Raw genomic sequence first — 12,552 nt, forward strand, 5'->3', positions numbered from 1 at the left:
ATGGGGCCCAATGGACATGGTACAAATCAACAAGGCGAAGTACCAAATTATCCATGTCAACAAGCAGTTAGGAGGGCCCACGAATTACCAAGTCATGGGGCAAGAATTGGGTGCAAGAACATTTATGTGATGAAATTTTGTTGAAGTCTAAAGTTAAGAATGAGTGGGGAATGGACCCCACCTCATTCCCTCACCCATGGTCTACGTATAGCCACAAAGAAAAAGTTGTACATGCCAAAAAGAACTCCACGTAGACCCAAGTAAAGGAAGCTCCACGCAGCAGGGAAGGGATTCACACACATGCCATGAAGGGACCTCACTTAGCAAGAAATATTTCATTGCTACAAAACTCTTTTGCTTTGCTTGCCTATAGCTGTTCTTGGAGGCAATTCAAGTTTGAAGAATGGGAGCTAAAGCATAAGCCAGTGAACCCTTTTCCATTTGTAACATCAAGTCTAAGTACCTCCTTATCACTTCACCTCTTCTTCTAAAGCCTCATTATTTTGAGGAATTGTAACCATTATTCACTTCAAGGCTTTTTTCCTTTACTTCGTAACACTTCACAAGTAAATCTTTAAAATCTTACATTTGTAACTTTGGGAAAGAGCAAGTTTAAAGTGCATATTGTAAAATCTTCCCAAACCCCTCATTTCTATAAGAGGGCCTCATTTCCAATAATAAAATCTGATTTCTTGAGGGAGCTTGGGAATTTCCCATGGTATCCCACCTCCTTATTTAAAGGGAGGATTTTCTTGCGGTGACTAACTTTCTAGTTTAACTTAGATCTAATTGCTTAGCTAGTTTTTCTTCCTCATTTGCATTTATCATTCACTTGCTATTGTGGTTCTAATTTTCCATCTAAATCTAGTTGCATGTGAGTAACTCATATTTTCATTTCATTAGTTTCTTAGATCACATAGTCCTTTAATTTCCTAATTTGCAATCTCATTTTCCATCACTTACTTGTGTTTTGTGATCTATTTTTCATTTGGTTAAGTTTTCACAATATACTACAAGTAAAGAAGCATAACACTTTCAATTTATGACAACTTGAGTTATTGTTCTAACTATGGAGCTAATTTCCACTTTATTTTTCCAATTGAAAGCATTATTGCAATTTATATTGAGCACTATCTCATTGTTTTTGTTTTGAAGCATTGCAATCAACACTTCTTTTGGGAAAACTTACAAGCATTTCATTTAGGCATTTTAGTTTAGATCTTGCACATTTAAAATTAACCTCCAACTTAAGTTGGTTGTATTGACATTAGGGACCCTCCACCCCTATTGACTCCACATCTACATCACAACTTTACTTTACTTGCAAATGCAATTCTCTTACATATGCTACCTTGGGTTTATTTGTGTCTTATTTGCAAATATTATCCTTATCTCAAGAAGCATTTGTTTTATATTGCAAGCATTGTGGATCTTTACCTTTGCAACAATTAACTTTCTTGTACTTGGAATATCCTTCATTGGTGCAAGTCTATTTCAAGTTATTTCATATATTTGTTGCTTTGATGATCATTTAACTCATGAGTAATTGATGTCATTATCTTTGTCATTTCCGCATTTACTTTCAAGCACTATCTCCTTTATAGTTGATTTTGATGTTTGTATGTTCATCTTGGTCTAACATTTGATTTTGTAGGATTGTCTATCATTATATCTTGATTTCCTTTTTGAGCAAGCTATTGTTATAAGGCACTAGTCCATAGTTTGAATATATCATTGAAATTGCTCATTTATTCATATGCTTGCTTAATTCTTTGGAAATAGGTTATTTTTGACAAACATTCCACTTAACTTAATCTCCTAGAAACTCATGTCATATAACTTTTCATTAGGGACCACCCCCCTTAGATTAGCTAGGAGAGAGCTTAAACAAAGAGAGTTTGGAATATGTGACAGCCCCATCTCTTAGTTTTGCCACCAAACCACACCTTGTGGGGTTAAGAGCTTTTTCTCACTTACTTAGGTGTGTGTGCAAGGCGGCAACAACAATAACAAGCCTTTCTAATGTAGATGAAACTCTGGAACTAGAAAACAAACTAATCTCTAGATGCATTGAGGTCAAAGTGCTTATATGGGGAAGACATGCTGTCATTAAACTACTATGCAATCCTTCTTGTAAATCATTAAATAACACAATTATGTCATTAATATCATGTATGTAAATCTGGGCCGAAGTCTATAAAATCTGCCCACAATTTTGGATTTTGAAACTTTAAATATGACAAATGTCATATTTGGTCATAAATTTGCTGAAAAATATGTAAATCATGACAATTAGCATTATTTAGCGACGTTTCACGACTCATACTCATATAAGACTCGTCTGGCTATTGACTTGTTGTTAAAATTGGCAACTAGGGCCAAACTCCATGTGGGTCATCTTATTAATGGAGGCTGCTATTTTTCTTGGATTCCTCTCATCGAGAGGTGTAGGATTGATTTAAAGATCATCCGATTCTGATAAGTATTCACGGAGATATGAATTTATTTGTGTTATGGGACAATTCGTCAAGGTCGGCCAACAACCAAATAAACCCCACATGTGCTCAACATTTTAGTATAAATAGAGGTGGCCTTCAAGTCATTTCAAAACACACTTGGGATCTTTTCCTCTCTATTTGTCTTTGGGTTTTAGTAGGAGGAGAGATCCTAAGGGATAACGCTGCCCTAATCTAGAGGGCAGAAGCCGGAATTGCTGGGAATCGCCGGAACAGTGGGGAAAGCTGACGCAGAGGGCAGAAGTTGGAACTGCCGGGAAAGCTGACGCAGAGGGCAGAAGCTGGAACTGCCAGGAAAGCTGATGCAGAGGGCAGAAGCCGGAACTGCGGGGAACAGTCGGAACTGCTGGGAACTGTCGAAATTGTCGGGAAAGCTGACGTAGAAGGCAGAAGTCGGAACTGTCGAGAACAACTGGAACTGCCAGAACAACCAGGAAAGCTGACGCAAAGGGCAGAAGTCGGAACTGTCGGGAACAATCGGAACTGTCGGGAATTGCCGAAACAGCCGGGAAAGCTGACGCAGAGGGCAGCTGCTGGAACTGCCGGGAACAACCGGGAATTGCCAAAATTGCCGGGAAAGCTGACGCAGAGGGTAGAAGCTGGAACTGCGGGGAGCAGCTGGAACTGCCGGGAACAACTGGAACTGTTGGGAATAGCGGGAACTGCGGGAACAACTAGAACTGCTGGAACTGCGGGAACAACTAGAACTGCTGGAACAGCCAGGAAAGCTGACACAGAGGGTAGAAGTCGGAATTGCCTGGAACAGCCGAAATTGTCTGGAACTGTCGGAACATCCGGGAAAGTTGACGCAGAGGGCAGAAGCCGGAATTGCCAGGAACAGCCGGAACTGCCGGAACCGTCGGGAAAGCTGACGCAGAGGGCAAAAGCCGGAACTGCCGGGAAAGTTGACGTAGAGGGCAGAAAAGGCTGACGCAGTCCCTAAAGGCTGACGCTGGGGTTTTTCGTGGGACAGATTGGAGCTGAGGAGTTGCTGGAGTGTTTATCCGGGGTTTCAGCCGGAGCATCTATCTCCGAAGGAGAGCTGCATGCAAGGGACATCTAACTAACATTGGGACAGCTGTATGGTACTTAGCAGCAAGTACACCAAGCATGCAATGTTACAACAAGCATGCAAGGGACAACAAACTAATATTGGGACAACATCATGATCCCTAGTGCAGCAAGCATGTATTGGTACATCTAGCATGCAAGGGATAGCTAGCATGCAACAACAAGCATGCTAAGGACAACAAGCATGCTAGGGACAACAAGCAAGCAACGTTCAACAATGGCACATAATGCAATACAGTGATGGGTACAATCATGATTAATGAAGCATGATGAGATGCAGCATAGTGATGATGGGTGCAACATGGTGCAGCACGGTGAGGTGCAACATGATGACGAAATGCAGCACAATGATAGGTGAAGGAGTCGCCTTGGAGAATCAGTTGAAGCAGCAGTCTTCAACTGATCTCATGTATCATCTTCTTAGAGATGATCTATGCTCTTATCTAAATAAGTCGAAGTGTTGACTTCTGTTGTAAACGTACTATCTCTCTCTCTCTCTGCTGAACTATTGAAGAACATATAAGAAGAATTGATCAAGGGTTTCCCCACATTGGGGTTTTTCCCTGGCTAGTGCCACATCTTGTGTCCTCTTGTCTTGGCTTGTCTTCTGCGATTTATGTTTATGTTCTATTTGCAGTTTACTTTAATGCTGATGTGATTGCTAATCTGGAAAAGATATTGAGCTAACTTTGAAAATTGAAATAAGTTGCTCTAAGCATAGAACATACCTAAACTTAACACTTGTCGACTCGTATAAGACTCGGGAACGACTTGTATAAGACTCGTCAAAATATAAAAAACCTTACAATATGATAAATTTTAAGCACAAAAAGAAACTAATGACAATTCCAATTCTTATAAGTTATAAAAACAACAATATATGCAATAATTCATAATATCATCTCATATCTATAAAAGTACATCATAACATATTCGATTTTTATAAGAAAAACATTTAGATACTGAATAAGAAAAAGAATCATGATTCCATAATTAAAATAAGAAATGTCAGCGAGTTCAAAATTCAAATACATGTCATAAATGATAAATGATTGCCTCATAACAATCTTGAGTCTCATCACTCATGGACAACTACGCCTACAATAAGCCCTCGTGGAGCTAGTGCTAATATTGGAAGGTTGAAGCAACTGTGAGGTAGGTGTATTTGGAGTCTCCATTTGAGATGGCAAACTAGAGAGATCCTTAGTCTCTTCATCAAGCCAACTCAAATTAGGGGACTCCTCCTCCACAACCCAATTAGACTCTAAATCAATAGTATACAATAAAATTGGATATGTATCCTTTGGTTGCACTTGTTTTGTGAGCATTCGAAGGTTGTAGTAGATGAAAACAACTTCTCCAACCTCTCATGCTCCATCCCGTTTCTCTTTTTGCTGTGGATGTGCACAAACACTGACCATTTGTGCTCATAAGAAGAAGCACTGCAGGGTTGACTCAGAATTCTGATGGTGAATTCTTGTAATTGTGGTGCCTCAGTGCCACAATCTATCCACCAATGAGCTGTAAAAAAATAACAACAAATACTATCTGTTTGCAATGCCAAACATATAAAAGAGAACTATCAAAATTACAAGCTAAGTTCTAACAATTTGCACTTACAAGGCATTTTCTTGTCCTTAAGACGTTGGCTTGAGCTGAATCCAAACATGCAAGATGCTTCCTTATACATATCTCGTTGTATGTTGATTTTGTCTTGAATATCTTGATTCAGGAACGTCTTCTTAATGCATATCATGACACCTCTTATCACCTCGGGATCTCTTTGAATGTTAGACCCCTCATTATAGAATAAGCTCGGATTGAGATATGTTCCTTCTGCATGCAATGGTGAATGTAGTTTCTTGTCCCACCTGGAATCAATAATTTTCCATATAGGGAGATATTTAGATTCATTTCCCTTATAGAAAGTCTTGATGGTCTCTTTGGCCCTGTCCATGCCCTCATAAATATATCCGATTGCAGGTTTCTCTCCATCCATCAATCTCAAGACTTTCACAAGGGGCTCAGTGAAGCTGACAATCTCAGTCACTGTCCCACAAACTATCACCAAAGACAAATGCTTTCACATACAATGCTTCTGGTTTTGTGCTATCTTTCCAAAATATATATTTCTGGCTACAAAACATTCTTCTCAAAGCTTGGTACTCATACAAAAGGCTTTGGAAGGAAAGAAAGTTTGTAGCAAACCGTGTGACAGCTGGGCGACTAAGCTCACCCTGTGTGAATTCCCTCATAAGGCTCAACAACCAAGCATGATCATAAATATACTTGGTAATTTGCTTGCATTCTTGCACAACATCTTGCACCGATTCCAACTTCCCAATATCTTCTAGTATCAAGTCTATGCAATGGGCAGCACATGGAGTCCAAAAAATGGTGGGATATTTGGCACAAAGCAACCTTCCAGCTGCCACATAATTTGCTGCATTGTTTGTGATTACTTGGACAACATTTGCAACCCCAACTTCCTCCACCACATCAACCAACAATGTAAATATCAAATGTGCATCTTTTACATGTGCAAATGCATCAATGGATTTTAGGAACTTGCTTCCTTTAGGGCAAGCTACAACAAAATTTATTATTGTTCTTCCCCTCTGATTTGTCCACTCATCAGACATAATTGTACAACCTATAAATTTTCATGAGCTTTTAATGCTCTCCAATTGTTCCTTGACACACTCAAGCTCCTCATCTAGCTCTTTCCCATTAAGTATTATAAGATGGGGCTTTGTATCGAGGGCCAACACTTGCAATGGCATCCACCATGGGCTGATAAAAATAAGACTTTGCATAGTTGAATGAAAGATTGTTATGGTACCAAAACCTCCTCATTGCCATATTTGCCTCCTTCCTCTTCTTTTCATTAAAACTATCCAAGATTGGTTGAGATCCTGGAGTTGTACGAGGGCTGAAGAAAGAAGAGTTTATACTCCTGTTTACCACAACACTTGAAGAGGAGCTACCAATACCTGGACTTTGAATATGTGTTTCACTCTGAGATGAAGATCTACCTATCCCAACAATCTCATACTTCCTTTTTGCCCTCTTAGAACTTTCTTGTTTAATGGTTTCCAAAGAAACTGCCATTTCAGTAGTGACTTCATTCGGGCAATTTTGACAACATCCCACACTATTCCCAGGAATTCTAGCTAGGTGGTATTTTAGCCTGTTTATGCCTGCATGCATTGTGGCATTGCAATAATTGCACTTGACATGGTGGTCATTATCGGCAATGGTTCGTTGACCATGTGCCCATGCTGGATCACGAAACTTTCTAGAACCCTTTGGTGGCATGGTGACAAAATCTGGAAGAAAAAATTAAATTTTTAAAATTTAATTGATATTTTTTTTGTTTTTAATTTACAAATTTTTTTGGGCCTTGTGGTTGAGTTTCTCTGCCACATGGGGTCCGTGTGTGGCTGAGAAACTTAGCCACAGGGCATGCGGGTTGAGGAGGCACTGTGGCTGAGTTTCTCAACCACATAGGGCCCACGTGTGGCTGAGGAGGCAATCCTCCTCAGCTTGTAGGCCCTGTGGTCGATTTTTTCAGCCACACAGCGGCCTTGTGTGGCTGAGAAGCATAGCCACAGGGCTTACGGGCTGAGGAGGCAATGTGCAGCTGAGAAACTTAGCCACAGGGCCTGTGGGCTGAGGAGGCAATGTGTGGCTGAGAAACTCAGCCACGGGGCCAAAAAATTTTTGCAAATTAAAAAAAATTGAATAAAAATAAAAATTAAATTGAATACAAAATATTTAAAAAAATTTACATGGAAAACATTCAAACAAGGTTCATGAAGCCTACCTGAAGCTAGGTCTGATCTGAATCTCTGATGAAGCCTCCTTTAGCCTCCTCCAAGAGCTCCTTCACTATGCAATGGTGTCACTTAACACTCATAGAGATGAGCCAAACACTCAAATGACAAGTGAATGGCAAATGGAAGGGAGAGAGGTGCTTATAAAGCATTTTCTTGCCTCCAATTCCCCTTTTCCTCCACCTCATTTCCAAAAAAGAAAAGAAAAATAAAAAAAGAAGAGAGAAAAAAAATTGCAATCTGAGGGTCAATGTGTCTTATAAGGGTCCGATGCGGGTCTTATGCTAAACCTGCGAGTCTTATATGGGTATACAGGTTTACTGCGAGTTTGGCTGAGTCCAGCTCTTAAGCGCAGGTTCTATGCGAGTGACCTGGCTCGCTATAGAACCCGCCAAGACCTGCGGGTCTTATGCGGGTGGTGCAACACTGATATTCAGATATTTAGGATGCTGACTCACCATAATCAAGTCTAAAAGGTTAATTTTAATTTAATTTACTGTTAAACACTAGTGTAGGCCTTATTAAACTATTTTTAATGAATAAGTAGGTTATGCAAAAAGTCACATGTCTCTAAAGGTGGGCACTGGGTAGCCTATGTATGACCTTTATATACGCTATTTTAACATGTGTATTTACTTATTTGACCAGGTGTGTGCATGTGCATGCCCATGTGTGACTTAAGTGAATTTACTAACTGGATTATGGCTTTTTATGTTTCTGGCAGGCATTATCTTTGTAAATAATGAATGAAAATTTAGCCCAATTTCTGATAGTAAAGGCTGGATAGTACTTTGCTTGTCAGTTACCAACTAAAGTGATGATTTTTTAAGCTACTTCAACCTTAGGAAAATTTGCAAAATAGAGGGAAAACTTCTTGCTATTGTACAGGATGTGTCTTTACTTTTAGTGGTTTGTCACTTTAGTATGTGTACTTAACAGATAAGAAGTCTTGACTATTGAGTTCAATTCTGTTGAGAAGTGGTGTCTCTATTCCCATACAGGAAATGATATCCTCTGCAAAAAGCAGCTATAAATCAATATAATGCAAGTACCTCCTAAAGACCCTGGTTTGGTCTTTTGGTGTGGACTTATAGTAAGTGTTGAATATCTCAGCTTGATACTAGAACTAATTAGTGTTTTGGATGTGTTAGGAACTGGTTCTACTGGCACTGGAGCTTCATATGGATGTAAGATTACTGTGGCACTTTTCTTTTGTGTGAATTAAATCTTGCTGTTGGAAATTGACTGATATGTGATCTTAATGTTTTCTACCAGTTGGGCCTAGAGCATCTCCTAGTGAAAGTCAGTCTTCATTTGAGTCAGCAGATGATTTTGAACGTCGAATGTTTGGAGACTTCAGTGCCAATGATTCACATACAGACTCTTTCTTTCAGAAGTTAGATAGGATTGAAAAAGCTCGTGGAAAGGCAGGTGGTGGCTTTGGTAAGGATGATTGGAATGAAAAACTAGGATGGGAAGGTGATCAAGCAGGTCATGGTGCAGATACACTGGCTGATGGGATGGATGACAAATTGAAAAAGGCTGCATTGGAATATGATTATGGTGTACTGAGACCAGAGGAAGACTACTCCTTCAGGCCCGATGCTGCCTTTCCACCTGGATCTACCTACACACCAAAGGTGCAATAATCTGTCTTTATGATGGTCAAACCAGACATACAATAATAAGGACAAATGATGTCCATCTTTTAGTGTTCCCTTTCAGTTTATTATCTGGGAAACTTGGTTTTTTGGATCTATCATATCTTCAATAGAAACTAGATCTGTGTTCTTTTGCTGTCAACAGAAACTCAAATTCTCTTGATCAATTGAAATTTAGCATGTCAATAAACAAATTTTATGGGTGCTTATAAATTGTTTGGAATCCATAGCTTCCTAGAGACCTTCAGCACTCTTAGTTCCTTTCAAATTGATTCTTCCTTTTTAAATATTTCTAACCTCTTGCTCTAGTTGATACCTTCTTTTTGAAACTTGTAAAGGGTTGCATTCTTCTTGATTTACTTTCTTGGATTGCTCTCTTTTGAGAAAAGATTATATCCTTTTGTACGGAGCATAGACTCATTTGGTTTTAGCATTCTTCATTTTCATTTCATGCAACCTGTGCATATATTAGCTTTCTGTTTTTCTTAGCATAGTTTTAGTAGTTGATTTTGCACTCCCGCTATGTACTGCCACTGGATGTACTTTTCAGTCTCATTGAGTGACTTATTGTTCTCATTCATTGGACACTAATGAAATTATATGATCTTTTCATATCTCAGAATTGCACGTGTTTCGAATATCAATGTTGCTTTTCTTGTTTGGGTTTGATATATATGTTTTCCCAAGGACAAGAGTTCACACTTATTTTATTTTGTCGAAAACAAAAAGTACTTCTAGTATGATGCCATAGGCATACAGTCCAGTAAGCAGGCCCAAAGACTATGCTTCTATTGATGGAAACAGTATAAGGATGGCGATGAAACAGCCTTGAGAGTAATGGAAATTCCAGAGGAAGCTCCACAAAAGAACTTCATATGTTAAATCCATAGTTTTAAAACCGGAACCGGTGACCGGATCGGTCCACCTAATAAACCGGGTTACAAACCGGGACTGGTCAGGGCTAAATGAACTGGTTCTAAAAAAAATACGTTAAATAATAATTTTTTAATGAAAAAAACTATTTTTAAGATTTAAAACCATGATTCCAAGCCAATAGAGACAAAATATGCAAAGTTTGCTCATTTATATACCATGTAAAGGTGAATATATCAAAATGGCACCGAGTGCAATACATATCATTGGCAAAATACATAAGCAATGTGGCTCTAAATGGCCTATAAAGTCAAGAAACAATGCTACAAGCTATGAGGACATTGGCCTACTACAAGAATACAAGTCTAGACTCTAGACTCTAGTGTCTACACATGATCAATCATCAAATTCATCACCACTACTAGACAGATGATCATCATCATCAACAAGAGCTACATAGACATCATTTGGATCAGAATTTGAGGATGCTTCAACCTCATCTGCAACCTCAGTAGCACTACCACCAATAACAATAGAAGTGGACCTAATGGAAGCATGTTGGTCGGGCTGCACGACTAGTACCTTCCATTGGTTGTTTGCCTTTCCTTGATGCGACTACTAACTTGGTTCTGATGGTGCCACCAAATCTGCTTCATCCCCCGCTAATGCCATGTCAATATCAAAATCAACATCAAACACAGGATCTTCAGTCTCCTCCACCCATTCTGATGTTGGATCAATATCGTCCAACATAATGGGATCTATATTAGGTGTTTTGTTCTTCATTTGGTTCCGCCTTAGTTGAAGGTTGTATTGCACGAAGACAATATCATTTAACCTTTTTTGTTTCAAACGATTTCTCTTCTTCATGTGTATGCACTAAAAAATAGACCAATTGCGCTCACAACTTGAAGCACTGCAAGTTTGGCTGAGGACTCTAATTGCAAACTTTTGCAATTGAGGACACTAGCCGCCAAATGACTCCCACCAATGTGCTGCAAAGAAAAAGACATTAATTAATAACTTAGTTCATTTCATTACTTATTTACAAATTACAAGTATTTATAGATAATTTGAATTGTAAATTTGTAAACAGTTTAACTTGAAAAGAAAAACAAGTTGGAAATTGGAATTGTTTACCTGGTCGATCCACATCTGTTGCCATCTTTGCCAAGTTTTTTCCAAAGGGACTAGCTATCATATTGAAAAGAGTAAGTTTTCTATGTATTTCCAACTAGTCCGCATGGCTAGGGACCATGCAGTCCAAGCAATCAATCAATCTAGCTCTGACCTCCCCATCCTGTAGATCTCCTAGCCGAGCTTTATAATGATACTTTTGGTTCAAAAAATACCCAACTGCATGTATAGGACGATGGAGTCGATTGTTCCATCTGTTATCAATGGTCTCCCATATACAACCATATTTAGCTAACCCGTCCTTATAAGTTGTCTATATCTGCTCCTTTGCCTAATCCATAATTTCATAAATGTAGCCCATGGCTAATTTTCCCCATCCACCATCCTTAGCACCTTAACAAGGGGCTTGGTAATTTTCACAAGCTTTTCCAAAAATAATTGTCAAACACTTTCTTTTTGGTGTCTTTGCCATCTTGTCTATGAGCCCACCAAGATTAAGTCCAATCATCAGAAGAAAACATTTTTTGTAGGTATTAATGTTGAGCATTGAGACATTGCAACGCGATGAAGTGAGTTGCAAATCTCGTAATTGTAGGCCTAACAAGCTCTTTGCCCCCAATGTTTTTCCTCATTAGGCTCAATACCCATGAGTGGTTGTAAATGTATTTTGTAATGCACTTGGCATGCTCTACAATGTTTTTTACCCACTCCACTCCTATGTCCTCAAGCATGAGGTTTATGCAATGTGCAACACATGGAGTCCAAAATATGGTCCTATATTTGGACTCAAGCATCTTTCTAGCAAGAACATAGTTTGAGGCATTATCGGTGATGACATGCACAACATTTTGCTCCCCCACTTCCTAAATAATGTCATCCAAAAACTCAAATAGAAGGGTTGCATCCTTCACCTTATCAAATGCATCAATTGATCTCAAAAACATGGTTCCTTTAGTGCAGTTCTTTCTGTCGGTCCATCCATCTGACATGATGGAACAACCTGTTTTGAGCCATGAATCTTTATACTCAGCCAAATATTCATCAATGGAAGAAATCTCTTTTTGCAAAAGAGATCCCCTCAAGTCATGCATACTAGGGCCTTTGAAGCCCATTCCTGCAACTATAATAGAGTCCCACATAGCTTGGTAATAAGTTGAACAAGCAATATTAAATGGGCTATCTGCATCATACCACCATCTAGCAATGTATTGATAAGAAGTTTCTTTGCATTGTTGATCCAAGTGGGTTGACGACTTGGCTGGGAGGAAGTGGGATTAAATATAATATCCCTTATCAGGAATATTCCTCAAACACAAGCAAACTCCAACCAGAGATGGACTGGGAGGGAATTTACCAGATATGTCGCCTCTGAAAATAGGACGAGATCTGGAGGTTTCCTGGCCCTTTCCAGACTCTGTCTAAGAGTATAGGAGAAAATACACAAGTGGTATATCAATC

At 39.1% G+C, this 12,552-nt stretch overlaps 1 protein-coding gene across 1 annotated transcript in view; it reads left to right on the top strand.

The window, feature by feature from the left end:
* The window catches only part of LOC149259028 (Ribosomal protein S18), a 193,286-nt gene that overhangs the window by 50,294 nt on the left and 130,440 nt on the right, over positions 1 to 12,552 (top strand). Inside the window, exons 3-4 of the mRNA XM_089417194.1 lie at positions 8,575 to 8,610; positions 8,699 to 9,063. Coding sequence (XP_089273320.1) covers positions 8,575 to 8,610; positions 8,699 to 9,063 — 401 coding nt within the window. The remainder of the gene's footprint in view (positions 1 to 8,574; positions 8,611 to 8,698; positions 9,064 to 12,552) is intronic.

The sequence above is a fragment of the Pinus tabuliformis genome, chromosome 6 (assembly GCF_031772625.1).
Source record: "Pinus tabuliformis cultivar Carrire ecotype Pingquan chromosome 6, CPIR1, whole genome shotgun sequence".
Lineage (NCBI taxonomy): Eukaryota > Viridiplantae > Streptophyta > Pinopsida > Pinales > Pinaceae > Pinus > Pinus tabuliformis.